Here is a 16,019-nt window from a genome sequence, read left to right as displayed (position 1 = left end):
GATTGGCTGAACCCTTGAACGTCTGTCGACGTCATTGGAGTGGAGCCGCTGGTCGCTGGTCGTTGAGCAGAATCTTTAACTCCACTGGTCCCACTGAACCTAGGCGTTCCCTCTCGTGTTTTGACTTCTGCAGGTAAAGATAACCCTCAGGTTTCCGCCTTCGTAACTGTCAACTGTCCAATGCGGCGTCCCAATAAATTAAATAAGTAGTATGAAGAATAAGTACTTTCAATTGTTTTAAGAACTTTCAAAAAATCTACAATGGAAACTACCCCATGCAACAATTTCAAATCATTACAACCATCACTTAATTTAAAATCCTCTAAATGAGGAAAACTCACCCAAGGCTCAATAAAGCCACGAACGTTAATATTTTTAAATGGCTTAGGTTTGAGGAGAACTATAGTCTTTTTTCCTAAGGGGTATTTAAATAACCATGTGGTTTGAAGTGGGGGCTGGAATATTATAGGGCACATGTCTATAAAATTCAAAAGTAAAAAACATTTGAAATAAATGTAGTATTGTAGTTTGCACAGAGCAAACATCTACATTGAGCAGATACATTTGATCAAATGAATCCTCGGACGTTTGACTTCATGGAACTGAAACAGGTGTAACCATCGTCAGTAAGCAAGAGAGAACTCTGCGTTCTTCTCTGTTGGAAGTTTGTTGAAATTACACCAATTCACATGATGTTGAAGGCAGGCTGTGCAACCATTAGAGATTGTAGTCAGAATGTAGTCCCAAAAAAGGAAGATTACAGTTCCAAACATCAAATTGTAGTTCTAAACATGAAAGTGTAGTTATAAACGTCCAATGATAGTTCTAAACATCAAAGTGTAGTTATAAACATCAGATTGCAGTTCTAAACATCAAAGTGTAATAATAAATGTCAAATGGTAGTTCAAAACATCAAAGTGTAGTTCTAAACATCAAAGTGTAGTTATAAATGTCAAATGGTAGTTCTAAACATCAGATTGCATTTCTAAACATCAAATGATAGTTCCAAACATCAGACGTTCCAACCATTGTTAGATTGTAGTTTTTTCTAAACAACAGTCACATCGTTCGGTGCGTCGTGGTTAATCTGAGCTGCGACCGAAACGCTCGTCAGATTCAGAACGTTGGTCCCTGGGGGCCCGGCCTCTTTGTGGGGGGGGGCCGGGCCGCGCAGGGGGAAGGGGAAGCAGTCGAGCGGCGCGTGCTCGATGGTGCACAGGTCCTCCTCGCTGTCGCTCCGATAGCCCAGGTTATTGAGCCCGCCTCCTCCCAAGACCGCCTCCGCTCGGGACCACGACCGGCCAGGTGCCGGGACGGGGGGGTCCTCCGTCTGGACCGCCTTGTCCCTTGCCTCGAGTGCCCTGGTGTGCGGGTCCACCCCTTCCTCCTCCTCCACCACCACCACCACCTCCCCCACCTCCCCCACCTCGCTGGGCTCCAGCCGGCGGAAGGTGTGGCGAGCGTAGAGGCCGATGCAGAACATCTCCACGATCACCGCGTAGTGGTAGATCACTGGAAGGCATAGCAGCAACACCGAGGGTTAAACACCACACACACACACACACACACACACACACACACACACACACACACACACACACACACACACACACACACACACACACACACACACACACACACACACACACACACCTTAAATATTGATTGTTTCATTTTAAACGCAAAGTGGACCCTTCAGCACATAATTAACGTATTATAACGTCAAGCCAGTGCACTTGAATAGACGTATGCAAGCGAGAGTTCAACCGAGCTGAGACATCGGAGAGAAGAAGGAAAGCAGTCCCTCCCTTACGATGTCCACAACACGACTCCTCCCACCCCTTCTCCATCCAACGACCAATCAAAAAAACACAATACAAAAAGGTCTAGAATAAAATGGCCGACGCCGCCCAATCCCACGCTGGTCGCGCCGGTGACATGACGATGACTCACGCTGGGAGCGGGTCTGCACGGAGAAGGGCGGGGTCCCGGGCACCACCTTCAGGGACACCAGGGTCTCCAGGATGCCCCCCTGCAGGCCGCACAGCACCAGCACGGCGATGATGCACACGAACTTGGCCCCGACGTGGTGGCCCCGCAGCGCCCCCCTGGTGGCGTTGTAGAACAGCAGGTGGCCGTAGAAGGAGAGGAAGGTGGACACGCCGATGAGGGCGTTCACGATGAGGTTTGGGTTGATGGAGTCCACCTAGGGTTAGGGGGTGGGGGGGGTGGGGGGGGGGGGAGACGAGAGGGAGGAGGGAGAAGAGGGAGGAGCAGGAGGGAAGAGGAGGAAGAGGAGAAAGAAGAGGGAGGAGCAGGAGGGGAGAGGAGGAAGAGAGAGGAGCAGGAGGGGAGAGGAGGAAGAGGAGAAAGAAGAGGGAGGAGCAGGAGGGGAGAGGAGGAAGAGGAGGAGGAAGAGAGAGGAGCAGGAGGGGAGAGGAGGAAGAGAGAGGAGCAGCAGGGGAGAGGAGGAAGAGGAGGAGGAAGAGAGACGAGCAGGAGGGGAGAGGAGGAGGAAGAGAGAGGAGCAGCAGGGGAGAGGAGTAAGAGGATGAGGAGCTAAATCTGAAGTTGGTTCATAAACTAGTTTAGTACGTTTTTAACTCCAGCCTCAAAGTGACAGCCAGTGTAGTCTATTCCATGCCTGATATGGTCAAATGTACTGGCTCCCGCTAGACATTTCCCTGGTTTTAGCTGATCGAAATAAAGAATCGATACTTATTGCTGCCTAGTGATCACTTGTTTTTGAAATATGTTCGTAGTCAACTAGTTATGCATCACATTTCAGTTTGACCAATCCGAGTAAAACTTTTTTAACCGTTTGGACCAAATTAACCCGGCAGGATTTGAAAACAGTATCTAAGCGCGTCCGCCTCCTCACGTCTGCGTAGTCGTACTGCTCGTCGGTCCAGAGCACCAGCGTGACGAAGAACAGGATGCTCCTCACCACCGACAGCTGCAGCCCCCCCGCCAGCATCCAGTTCAGGCTGCTCCTGGGTCAGGCAGCAGGGGAAACGTTCACTAGCCAACCTCTGCGCAACGGTCTACGCCGGTACTGGCGGTCGAATCATGACCCCTTGAAAGGAGATTTTTTGATTCTAAATTTGGATCATCGATGAACATAACCATCCAACATCAATAACCGAAATTAAGGATTGCTTTAATTTACAATTAACCTTCATTGTAGGTTGAAATGCAGACGGCGAGTGGACGTTGGCGGGACCCTGTAGTGCAGTACCTGGTGATGGCCACCAGGGGAAGGCAACAGCAGCAGCAACAGGGGAAGGGGTCAGGAGACAGCTTCTCCCCAGACAGGACCTCCAGCATACGGGCCTTGCCCCCGAAGAAGTCCGTGATGAGACCCATGAACTTCAGCAGCGTGATGGAGTGGTACCTGCCAGGTAGGGAGGGAGGGAACCAGAAGTCATATCGTCATTTTCAATGGGGAATAATCATATAATTTGGTATTTCAACATCATTTTCAGGAGTCACTAGCTGGTATGAGTATTTTAAGCCTTTTTTTATTTAGGCTACATTATTTTGTATGTAGGCAAATTTTTATGTGCACAATTTTTAACATTTGTGTTATTATTTTTTACTTGCATTAATTTAATTACGTTTTCAGTATCTTCTGCAGAATTATTGTGACAAACAATTGATTCAATATGACAATTTATTAATTGTGACATTCATTAAGAATGAAGTCTGAATCTGGTGGATGTCTGAATTGTAATTCATAGGGGTCTCAAAATGTAATAAAAGATATATCTACATAAAGAGTTTTATTCAGACCTAATTCTCCTTTAGATAACGTGTTTAATTAAGATAATCAGAGTACATGAGAGTTGAATCAGACTCACAGGGAGGAGATGAAGATGCAGAGGGAGGATGAGCGAGGAATGTACAGGGCTATGAGGGACGCCAGCGCGATCACCTGGGACGAAACAAACACACCGGGTCAGTTAATAGACGGACACACAGCTTCTCAGACCTGGGACTACATACTCAACGTTTGCAGCATAGTAAAAATGGGGATAACAAAGTGTTGACGATTTAAAGAAAGGGTAAGAAAAGTGACTTTACGGGATAGAGTCCGAGGATCCACAGGTAGAGCTGCTGTCGCCGTGACGACTTGACGTGGCGTAGGAAGAAGCCCACCTCCTCCAGAAACAAGGCCAGCAAAATGGCCACCAGAACGGCTGGGATGAGGAACAGCCACAGCTCATTCCTGATCACTGGGAGACGAACGAAAAGACATAAAAAAAAAAAAAAAAAAGAGGATTTTAAACTGTATTTGAGGGTGCACTCACACTAGGCCATCTGGCCGTGGCCGTTTTCACACCTAACCGTGCTCAAATCTGCCAGTGTGAGACTCACACTGGAGTGTGGCCAGTCTGGCCAGGCCAACTTGGCCACTTGGGAGAGGTGTGCTGCTACGGTACGGGCCGCCACGGTACAGATGCTAATGAGCCGACACGCGCACACGCACGGCTACGCAACCTGAGCTGGATGACGTATAGTCCATGCGACGACCATGGACATAATAAAGGCGACGAGCCTTCTTTCCCATTAAACGGTACACATATATCCAAATAAGCAACAGACTCAGCAAAGTGCGAACTGTGTTCTCTGTGTTGTCCATTGTTGTTAGAACTCTGACTGGCGGCAGACTTTATTATGGTCCCTGCAGCGGACACTTGGTGATGACGTGTTACGACGTAATGCCGTATGTACAAGAGCCTACCGTGGCTAGGCCACAGTTGCGACGGGCAACGGCCACGGCCAGATGGCCTAGTGTGAGTGCAGGCCAGAGAACAATCGGGCCAGTTGAGCACGGTTAGGTGTGAAAACGGCCAACGGCCACGGCAAGATGGACTAGTGTGAGTACACCCTTAAACTGACATTTGTATCTACAGTGTACAGTTTATTAAAGTTCCGAAAGGCCAGGGCATAGTCTTTATGAGTGAATTATATCTTTGTAATGTATGAGTTTTTTAAAACCTAAAAAGGTTTCGGAGAAAATACTTGAATAAGTTGTGAGAACTTTGACAATATTGCACCTTTTAAACACAGTTGTGTTTCTACGACTATGACTCACAGCAGTACAGTATTACTAGAGTAAGATAGCATAATGAATCAGACAAGGTGTTGTTTTTTTTCACATTGGTTTCACCCATGACAGAATAAGTCCCCCATGACAGAATTAGTGTACCATAGTATACACACCAGATCTTGTCAAGCAAATAAAAACGTATTGCAATCACAACAAAACATAGAAATCATTCTCACACTAGATTGAATGCCAGCTGTACAATCGGCAACCTATACTTGGCCATCCACCACAGATACTTACAGATATACATATGGTTACATACTGTATATAACAGTTCGATACATAACCGTAACTACAGGGGTCAAGTGTTGCATATCTTTCCCTTCGTTTAACATTAAAGTGCCCCAGGAAAGGTGAAAGGTGTAAAAGGGAGTCCCAACTCACCGCGGAAAAACTCTGAAGATAGTGGAACCTCCGGGCTGACCCAGCTACAGTTGATCGGCAGGAACATCTTCACCTGTAGCTCGTCTGTCGCTCACCTGTCGACGCTCACCTGTCGACGCTCACCTGTCGCCACCACACCACTACTTTTAAACGAGGAGTTGAGGAGAATAACGATGGGGTTATGTTATGTTATGTTTTCGCCTTCCGTGTTGATCTGGCCATCTGCTTTATTGAGCCGCACCACTCCCACTCCCACTCAGTGGTTAATGACTGACTGACTGGGGAGATAGGAGAGGGGGGGGGGGTCCAAGTCCATTCTGAGGAATAATTGGGTTTCCAACCACTAATGGACAAAGCAATTAAAGAACATGGATCGTTAAGGGACGTAGTCAGCAACAGTTGAGCTGAGTGGCTGGAGCTAGCTCTACCGGAACGGTTGGATCGTTTTCTTCACCAACAAACAACGGCGAAAAACTGTAAAACCGTAAACCTCATGACAACATATGCAAACATGCATTCTGGAATGATGGTCTGTCCACGACGGTATGTATCTGAAAAAGTTGTTTATTATTAAAAAGAAAAAACGTTTTCTTGTCATGCAAGCAATATAAAAAGAAATACATGTATGAATCTACTCATACGTTCGGCCAATATTTTCGTACCGTTTCACAAAAAATAAAAAAAAGGGAGGGATTTAAAACTGAAATACATTTCTGTTTTTACAACGAAAACATAAATGGGACCCATAGCGAAAATCTAGGAGCTGTAACTGGTTAGCCAAAGTGCACAGGCAGTGATGCTCCAATATGCTGTTTGATACGTCTGGCCTCTCAGTAACAATAAGGCACAGTAACAAAAGTACAAAAATATACACGTGTAACATTTAAAAAATTGGTTTTAGTTTGTTTGGCGGCTCATACAGAAACAAGTGTATTATCTAACTATACCCTACTTGGCAGAATTGTATAGAAATATATATATGTACTGTATACATCATAAAAATACATGTGCCAAATACTTAAGTCTACCACATAATTGTGGATTCATTAACGCCAGCTTTTTTCCTTAGTGAGCAGTCATCTCTAGTTGTCATCGGCACAGTCTAACATTTTGCTCTCCGGTCCCAATAAGGTTTGAACAAACTACTTTACAAACTCCCCTTTCAGTGAGACGGTTCCAGTCCAACATGGAAAACCCTGTGCCACGTCGGACGTGATTGGCCGAGTTGAATGTCAATCAGTGTACCGGTCGCTAGGGCCTTCACTTGATGAGGCAGTAGAAGAGAAAGCAGACGCAGACCGCCCAGTGGCTCGCCCAGTTCAGCTCGGACCACCTCCGCAGGGTGTGGCTAGCGAGGTAGCCCTAAAGTAGACAAACAAACACAAATAAACGTCACGTTTCTCAGTCTCAGAACAATACCCAGTTTTAGAAGAACGCATCCTAGTAGTGCGGCACGATTTGGTCAAAGAGTCATTTTGCGATTATTGTGGACAATATTGCGAATTGCGATTGTGATGTAATAAACTAATGGTGTCATGAGTCTACTTGCTTGGTTATCAAGGAAAATGTACACAGATTGCTGATAATTTTAAAATGTTTATTTCTCAACTCAAAACATACAAATTTAAACCAGCCTAAAAAAATACAAAAACTTAAAAAATGTGTACAGTACTGTTTTCTAAATACCAATATTTTACAAAATTAAATGAATAATAAAAATATATATTTTTCAAAATAAAGGCATTTCTGCAGCGCAAACGTGTTAGGTTTTCTCAATAGTAAAACTAAATATACAAAAAACTAAATATTTTATTCAATTAAATCACAGCCTTTTGCAGTTATACAATTGCAAAGGCTGATGTCGCGATTGCGTTTAGATTAATCATGCAGCCCTAGCATCCAGGCTTTTGTGCCAAAAGTGTTTTTTGTAAGAGTGGAATTTACATCAACCTCAATATTTATTTGTTCATATAATAAATATTGAGGGTGATGGAATTCCAATCTCATCAATATTTATTTGTTCATAAAGATATAGATGACAGCCTCCAACAACTGAATATCGACCCTGGCTAAATTACGTTGTCAGCGTTATTTGGTGGATGCCTAGCTTATTTCTATCTGTATATATTTTTAATATCTTTTATAAAAAATAAATAATCTAAAGCTCCTAAGGTATTCCATTGGTCCAAAATGATCTGGTCTGGGCCGAATGGTTTTATTTTGAATTTAGGAAATAAAACCTGTTCCCCAACTCCTTTCTAACATGATCAGGCTTGACAGTTCCCTGTTCCAGGTGGCAGCGTTTCTTACCTGTTCTATGGCCTGATCGTCCATATCGGCATCGAACATGGATCCCAGGTACGTGAGGTGGAAGATGGCCAGCAGACCGAACAGCACGTTCACCACCATCACCCAACCCTTTAAACGAATCAGGGGTATTTGATGAGGCTGCTAGCCTGCCCAAAGGTTCTGTGTTCAAACCCCAATGTCAGCTGTTGACTGTGGTCAAACATGGCGTTACCTTCTTGTGTCGATGGCTGCAGTCAGCAGTACAGGGCCTGGAGAGGATGCAGGCGCTGAAAACGGCTGCAAGCTTCTTGCGAAGAACTGGCGAGTGAAAAAAAAATATATGATTTACAGTTTACAGGCTTACATTTAGTGACCATAAATCGACAACACAGCGTATTCATGACGATGAATTTTCGATTCTGAATTTAGAGGCGAGTTGTGAACCTTCTGAACGTACCGTGCTCGATGTAGGTGATGAAGCCCAGGGACAGCAGCACGGCCCCCAGGTGAAAGCTCAGACCCTGGGGAGAAAGAGGCAGGGGGATCAGGACATCCAGCACAACATCCAGCGTGGTGGGGCAGAGGAGGATGTTGGACCAATTGGCATCCATCATGTCCAATTCCACTCTTCCTCTCCATGAGATAGTGGCAGCGCAAAACAGTTCCTTTAGTAAGAGACTATTACACCCAGCATGTAAGGAGGAACGTTTCCGAGGGTATTTTATTCCATCTGCCATAAGAATCTATAAAACACATCTGTTATGAAATACTGTGCCGTCAAAAATCACTTCACCTAAATACTGCAATACTTGAATTTAATAATGTGCACCTTTCCACTGTACATGTGTGATTACGTGTACATTTATGCCCTTATGGCATGACATTGTAATCACTGTGATCTTTTTATTTTATATATGTATGTATTGCTGGATACTTCATACACTTTATTTTATTATTGCATCTTCTATATTCCATGGGCTGCTGTAACAAGTTAATTACCCGTGTATGGGATGAAATAAAGTTCTTATCATATATAAATACCATCGCAACTCTCCCGCCTTGAGTTTGAAGATTGAAACAAATCTACCCACTTTTTCTGTTTAAATTCTCGGTTCAGTGTTTCGAAAAGTGAGACAAACGTAAAACACTTCTTTTTTTTTCGTAAATGGAAAGCCGTTTGTAAAAGGAAGAAAATGCACAGGTTTTAAATTGGAACTAAATTATATGAAATACAGAACGTGAACGAAATAATAAACGGATATTGAACAAGACATTAATGATAGCGAGAAATTAAGAAGCTGATATTGATTTCCCCGGCCGCAAACCACTCATATTAAAAATGATCCGCCTACACCCAGGGTTAGAGTCAGTTCACACGTTTACTCAATCAATGCCTCGCTAGTCTGCAGTCACTGCCAGCGGCTTAATGACTAAAAAGGTGCCGTATTTCCCATTTCCTTCACAAAGTTGCAACAACAATATACATGCAGTACAGTTAACCATAGAACAACATATATCATAACAGCAATGAAGGTTCTCCCCGCACCTACTCATACCCCCCTTGGGTTCCCCCGCCCTGCCTCTAGGTCGGGTGAGCTGCCCTCTCAGTCTGATTCATACCAGGAGGTGGTGGTGGTGGCGGCGGCGGTACTCACATGCAGAAGAGCGCTGGCCGTGTACGTCACCAGGATGGCGGGGAAAGTCCCGAGCTTCACAGCGTTTTTGAATATATCTGTGGATGAAAATACCCCCATGTGAGCTATCTCGCTCGGTGTAAAGCACTTGTACAGGCCCGTCTTACGTCGCTTATGATCATCATAGAATGAGATGGATTCCTCGGTCACCACTATGCTATTCTAGCCTGGCTCCACCCGCCTAAGTACTTCCGCTCAATTTGAATTTCCCTTCAGTACTAGGTCTGGACCTGCTGTATGTAATTTGGTTTTCTGGCGCCGCCACAGCGTGCGCCCAATCAGCGAACAGAGGGCGTGTCTGAGAACAATGACGATAAAGTCGTGCGCCAGTTTGAGTTGTTGTTGTAGGTCGGTAGTTGATTTACAATGTGCAATTTTTCCCTGATAAATTAAATTCGACAAACAAAACCTGCAGCTGTCGTTGACGGACATTTTCGTGCAGACGCGCAAGGTGTTTGGTTTGTGTACAACCTGCGCGTGATTCCGAGCGCATGACATACGTCACAACCAAACCTTAGCGATTGTTTATGGCAGATCCAGAGTGGCACTGGGCAGATCCAATCATTTCAAACTTCAACAGACACCCGCCTTCAAGTGAGTTAACGTTTGTCAATTGATTAGGTCCAGACTCTCTGTACAAATGAAATGAAATGAAGTACGAGAGTCTGGTAGAATCAGGCTAATGCTATTCCAGACTTAATTGTGGTTATTTAATTTTTTTTTGCATTGCGTTTATCAAGTATAATCATAATCTGGACCCAGCAGCCCTACTATGTTCTAGAATAACTTTTAGGGGGAGACGTCACCGAGCCTGGACCGGACCCCAGACACTTTGTAACAGAGATATTCTTCAGAAGAAGAGTCTTTCCGCGAGTGGATTAAGATTTCAAAACGTAATATGTACTTTTACGATGGTCAGTCGGGCCAGGTGTGGATTTGAAACCTTTACAGACGATTTCTTTTTGCGGTTTGCCAGTGCTGGCCGAGTTTGAGTTCACCAATTGCACGCTTATAGATTCCCGCCTCCAGCTATATAAAACACTACGTTCACCCAGATTTGAGTGTGTCTGCCATTAGATTTAGATAATCAGAGGTCTGTTTTGTGAACCACAATTTCTCATAAAGCAACCATATTGAATGCACGATCAAAGCCGTGTGTGTGTGTGTGTGTGCATGCCCGTGTGTGTGTGTGTGTGTGCATGCCCATGTGTGTGACAGCGTGAGTGTGTGTGTGTGTCTTACAGGTGTTGAGCCAGCGTGACATGGGGATGTTCCAGGACGTCACCACGACAACCATGGACCGGGGAAACTCGACGTTGAGGGGCTTCACCACCGCCATGTCCCTGACATACGCAGACAGGTCATGGATGAGGGAGGTACCCTTACAGCACTAGTAACCAAGAATATTCAAATTGAACATAAATCCATGGTTTTACCAGAAACACATGCAAGCTTTAAGGGAAACAGTAAAATGTTTACCTTAATCTCACTATCCCTTTAAAATCATTTGAAAGACTTTCGCCCAGTTTCGGATTCGGATGCATTAAATTGAACAATTTACCCCATGATCACTGAAGCACTGTGAAACTCTTCCAGCAGCTGAAAACTCCTCCATTGCTTCCCCTTTAAGGAACCCTACCACCCCCAACACCTCCTCCAACAGGCCCTGGGCGCTCCTCACCACTTGAGGTGGTCCTTGTCTTCAGAGAAGCCGGCTCCAGACAGCATTGTGAGGCTCTCACTGAGGTGGCCCACGAAGTAGTTACTGAAGTGGAAGGACACCGCACTCTCGTAGCTGTGGAGCCACCTGCCCAGAGGGAAAAACACCTCTGCTTTAGATCATCTTGTCCATGACTGGGAACTATGGCACGAACATATCCTAGATACATCATCTGGTCAATGAATAACTCTTAAAATATCAAAGAAAACATCCTTATCTTGCAGGAGCACACATTTGAGTAGAGCCAAAGAAATCAGGTTAACACCCAACATCTTCCCCCCTAAAAGAGCCAAAAAGACTAACACAGACTAACACAGTGTAACACAGAGCCAATGAACAACACGATCTAACACTGGCAGTCCCTACAAGCCCCGACTCAATAAAGCAATAATGGCTGTGTTCGGATACGACCCCTTTGCCGAGGGTGTTGCAACACGAGCACCGGAGTTGGGAGAAGGGTGTTTGAAGTGTTCAACCCACTTGCGTGTGACGTCGTTGCCCTCGATGGGGATGAAGAAGGGGAAGAGGTAGGGGGCGATGCAGGTGGACACCACCAGACAGGCCTGGCTCTTGAGGAGGCAGAGGAGACAGCTGCCCAGCCACGACCAGCTCTAGACGGTAAGACGGGATAATGACATCGAAGTTAAAGTCCCGTGGTTTTCCGGTTCCTTCCGTGCAATGAGTGAGTGGATTCCACTCATTCGCTTTTGAAAGGGATAATGAGCAGATTGGGTGGGTTCAAAAGAATAGAGATCCGCTTTAAGTACCTAACTTAGGTAAGTAACTAACTTAATATATATACTTACTTATTTTGATAAAGTTTGTTAAGTTACTGCAACTTAATTAACCAAAGCGATCACAATATTTTTCCCATACACTACTTTTTTTTTTTATAAACGATATAAAAAAAATAAAAAAAATCGTTAAGAAAATAAAAACACTCACTATCTTACGACTCTCAATGGCGTTTTTGTAGCCATGGAAACTGATCCAGGGTCCGAAGACGACGGTGCCCACAAAGAGGACGTAGCCCAGGAACTCTGCTAGGGAGGGCAAGGTGGCCACGGCCCCCCGGTCCAGGTCAAAGGCCAGCGAGATGGCCTTCATGGCCACCACCATCTGGGAGCCTGGGGGAGGGAGGACAGTTGGAAGCTGGGCTGTTATAAAAGTGTTCTGTTTTAAACAGGGGAGATATGGGTTCCGTTTCTAAAACCTGGGTTCCGTTTCTAAATCCTGGGTTCCGTTTCTAAATCCTGGGTTCCGTTTCTAAATCCTGGGTTCCGTTTCTAAATCCTGGGTTCCGTTTCTAAATCCTGGGTTCCGTTTCTAAATCATGGGAGACATTGTTAAATCTATGGATCCATTGTAAAATCTTCAACACTGCAGACCAATGTACCAGAGGTCGAAACACTTTATAACTAATGCGAGTTATTATTACTATGATCTACAGGTTGAAAAGTGGTCAGTCAATAGATACGCAGTCAAACGATGGACGTTTGTATTCTGGTATTTATCTTCAAACCCATTTTGACAAAATAAGAGGAGTATCAGCATAACTGCATAGCAAGACTCCTTCTGGACGTTCCTACTGGGATTAAGAGGGAAGACTATGCTGAGGGGGAATAAAATAAAAGACTCGCACTTGCCTCTCATCTTGTTCCATGTCACAGGGTCAATCAAATGCAATTCCCTGAAAAATAATGAAATAAATGGATAAACAAACACAAACAAATACTGGATCTATGCCTCTTTAATGTGATGCAGGACTTCAGACACCATTACCAGAATAATCTAGCTGACTTTCTCATTTCAATGAAGCACATTGAGATGATCAAAGATAAGAAATGTTTTGCACTCAAATGCCGTAGCCCAATGCTGTTGTTGCGACCGAAATCTTTAGAAAAATGTCTATTCATTAAATAATGTTTCATTGTTAATTCATGTTTTTCAATGCCTTACCATTTCCTTGAGTTAAATTGTTGCAGATTTGTGTTCACTAATGGAACCATTATACAGCTTCATCTCTCCACTCATATTCAATAGTTGCTATGATCAACAATAAATTACTCTTTAAGTCAAACAGACAATAAACTCCAAATCTCGTCTTGATTTAGGAAAAGAAATTAAACATAGGGCCCCCCTTCAACTCCACACACACACACACACACACACACACACACACACACACACACACACACACACACACACACACACACACACCCTCTCCTCACCCCATGAGGAGGTAGACGAGGATGGCCCCGGAGAGGAAGGGGCCCCGGCGGCTGGAGCGGGCGCAGAGCCTCAGGACCAGGTAGCAGACGGCCCCCAGCAACAGCACCCACAGCATGTGCACCTCGAAGAACAGGTAGAGGCCGTAGGAGCCCGTCGCCATGGAGACGACGTGCTTCACTAGGGATGGAAGTCCTGGGGTGGCGGAAGGAACAGAGATAAAGGAAAGAAAGAAAATCTAATATTGCAATTTAATAAATGTCAAACATAATTTTGAGTCAAAAAAGAAAAATGCTTGTAAAGATACTGTGCTGACATTGAATCAATATGACATTAATGGAAGATTTTGGATATAAAGTCTGTTTTATATCTATAGTGTACCACGTATATTAAGAAGGGATGCCTGGTAATATGTGCTCATGCAACATTTTAAGTTTATTGAAGGTTCATTAGATTCATTGGAGTACATCCATGTTATAACTCAGTGTATCAAAAGGAGGAGAAATTAAAGTTCACTTTATTTTTATCAGCCTAGGCCTGCATCGTGCTAGTGAGCTATGTAGCCTACTCTGTCAAAGGCCAATATTCCCAGGCTTCCCTGCGTAGTTCCCGGTCGATGTTGCCTTCTGTCTGATGTAGCTAGAGTACGAGTAAGATTGACTCAAGGATAACTTATCACAACAGTGGATCTCAACAGGGCACCAGCGTCCACTCACGAGTCCTGAAGCAGATCCTGCAGAGCAGACAGAGGAGAAGCAGCTGCCACACCTGGTCCAGGCCCTGCTGCAGGGTGGTGAGGACGCAGTTCTCTGCGAGATGGAGCAACAGCTCCAGCCGACCTGGGGCTTCCTCCTCCATGGTGTCCCCGCTGAACCGCCGCTGTCAGCACCCGGGGTCCTCGAGCCCTGTCAGGGGAGGCACGGATTGAACAATCACCCACCTACCGCAAAATAAAGTTCCGAGTCTCAAAGCGAAAGTTATGCACTAACCAGGGACAAGATAGAGCGAACGTTAAACTTAATCAAACTAAAGCTAGCATAAAGCACACACACAAAGTACTGTGTAACGTGGACCAACACACACCTGAACTGAACTGAACTAAACGCAACACAACACAACCAGCCCTGCTGTTATTGTGTGATGTAGCACGCTAGGGCTAGCTAATTTGAACCCGTTTTCATGGGGTTAACTTTTAAATCCAGCTAACGAGCAACCCATACCACTAACTAACTCACCAACAGACCACAGGGGGGTTAAGTTGGTACGCCAGCGTTGCCTTTAGTCAAACTAACACAAGCTAACCTGGTTAGCTTCATTCATCAAAGTGTGTAGAAGTCTCACACGCACGACCTGACTGTACTGGTCGTGTCCAGCTCCACGACGACATGCAAAAGCCTCTTTTAATAACACTTTTCGGTCAGCAAACTTACGACACGGGAAGAAAGCAAGCGCTGTTCGAAAGCAGTTGCAAAAAGTAGCTTGCGTTGGTCGTCCAAAGCCTCCCCCAGCCCCCCTCGCTATGGTGCAGGAACGCTAGGTGGGTACAGCCGCTCCCCCGGCGGGGGCCCCAAACTCCAGGTGCCTCTAGGTGCATCTCAATATAGTGATCTTCTGCCGAATTCGGTTATTCGGTTATTTCTTTATTTTGAACACCCTTCATCTCCGTCGACTGCTGCAGAGGAAGTTAACAACCATCAAGTTGCTCCCCCGCAGTAATAAACTCCCAAATTTAAACGGGATGTTGCTCATTTTTCACAGCTGTTATGAATATAATCTATTATTATTTTTAGAACAAACCTTTGCTTCGTGTTGGGGCCTACTAAATTAGATAAGGGTGCAGGAATACTCAGCAGAACTTATACACATTCTGCTCTGTGTGATATATTCACCTAATAGCCTATTCTGCTCTTTAATATATAAACAAATAGGCCTACAATCATTATTGCAAAATCAGTTATGTCTATATGATAACATCTTAATTCAAAATACAATGTATTACAAATCGTACGAAAGTAGTATATGTATTTGACCAAATACAAGCTTTACATACATTTGAATAACAAGTTTTTAAGGCATACATTTGATTAAGAAAACCATGCAGGCTTTTGACACGAGATGGCTAAAGTTCGAGTCAAATACTGTCAGTTCTCTAACAGAGCAAAGGACATCTGTCTTGACAAATACGGTTTTATTAGATTAATGATTTAGTGGTATGATAACTCGTGTCTCCACTGCACCTAAAGCAAACTTCCTGCTCTAATAATAGAAAAAAATAACATAAACCCTGTGCAGGCTTTTTTTTTAATAGAAATATATATTTTTTAAATAGTCGTTTACTGCCACCTAGTGGTTTAATTCAATAATTGCAACAGGTTTATAACAAAAAGTTGTTAACTGGGCTTTGAATTTAACAAAAGAAGACACGAGTGTAACAAATGTGATGTCAGGGAAATCTATGTAAAGAGATATTTTTTGTATTGGATATAGACGGCTCTTGGGACAGAGCGCATTAGTGGGTTTAAGGCCAGATAACCAGATAACAAATCAGAATCAAATCATGATCATTTGAAAGATGGATATGAAGTGAAAA

The 16,019-nt window shown here is 44.4% G+C and overlaps 2 protein-coding genes across 6 annotated transcripts; both read right to left on the bottom strand.

Annotated features, from left to right (window-relative positions):
* Positions 1–1,048: 1,048 nt before the first annotated feature.
* si:dkey-16n15.6 (organic solute transporter subunit alpha) lies at positions 1,049–5,724 on the bottom strand. Its single transcript, XM_056596120.1, has 7 exons — positions 5,498–5,724; positions 4,084–4,235; positions 3,861–3,934; positions 3,239–3,394; positions 2,882–2,993; positions 1,954–2,206; positions 1,049–1,512 (listed from the first exon to the last, which is right to left on the bottom strand). The coding sequence occupies exons 1-7, from the start codon at positions 5,562–5,564 to the stop codon at positions 1,049–1,051; spliced, it is 1,278 nt and encodes a 425-aa protein (XP_056452095.1). The 5' UTR covers positions 5,565–5,724.
* A 307-nt stretch (positions 5,725–6,031) lies between these two features.
* Positions 6,032–15,180, bottom strand: LOC130387098 (protein-serine O-palmitoleoyltransferase porcupine-like). 5 transcript variants are annotated; one of them, XM_056596082.1, is made up of 13 exons: positions 14,860–15,180; positions 14,146–14,334; positions 13,432–13,624; positions 12,847–12,890; positions 12,146–12,327; positions 11,681–11,811; positions 11,162–11,287; positions 10,723–10,823; positions 9,442–9,518; positions 8,244–8,307; positions 8,019–8,104; positions 7,808–7,915; positions 6,032–6,859 (listed from the first exon to the last, which is right to left on the bottom strand). In XM_056596082.1, exons 2-13 carry the CDS (start codon positions 14,285–14,287, stop codon positions 6,758–6,760), a joined length of 1,356 nt encoding a protein of 451 aa, XP_056452057.1. In that variant the 5' UTR covers positions 14,288–14,334; positions 14,860–15,180; the 3' UTR covers positions 6,032–6,757. The 5 variants fall into 5 exon arrangements, with proteins under 5 accessions (XP_056452057.1, XP_056452066.1, XP_056452082.1 ...); XM_056596091.1 differs by lacking the exon at positions 14,860–15,180 and adding an exon at positions 14,665–14,837; XM_056596107.1 differs by lacking the exon at positions 14,860–15,180 and adding an exon at positions 14,732–14,837.
* Between the last annotated feature and the right edge of the window lie 839 nt (positions 15,181–16,019).

This window comes from Gadus chalcogrammus, chromosome 1, assembly GCF_026213295.1.
Source record: "Gadus chalcogrammus isolate NIFS_2021 chromosome 1, NIFS_Gcha_1.0, whole genome shotgun sequence".
In the NCBI taxonomy this organism is placed as follows: domain Eukaryota; kingdom Metazoa; phylum Chordata; class Actinopteri; order Gadiformes; family Gadidae; genus Gadus; species Gadus chalcogrammus.
This window is presented reverse-complemented; position numbering and strand designations above follow the sequence as displayed.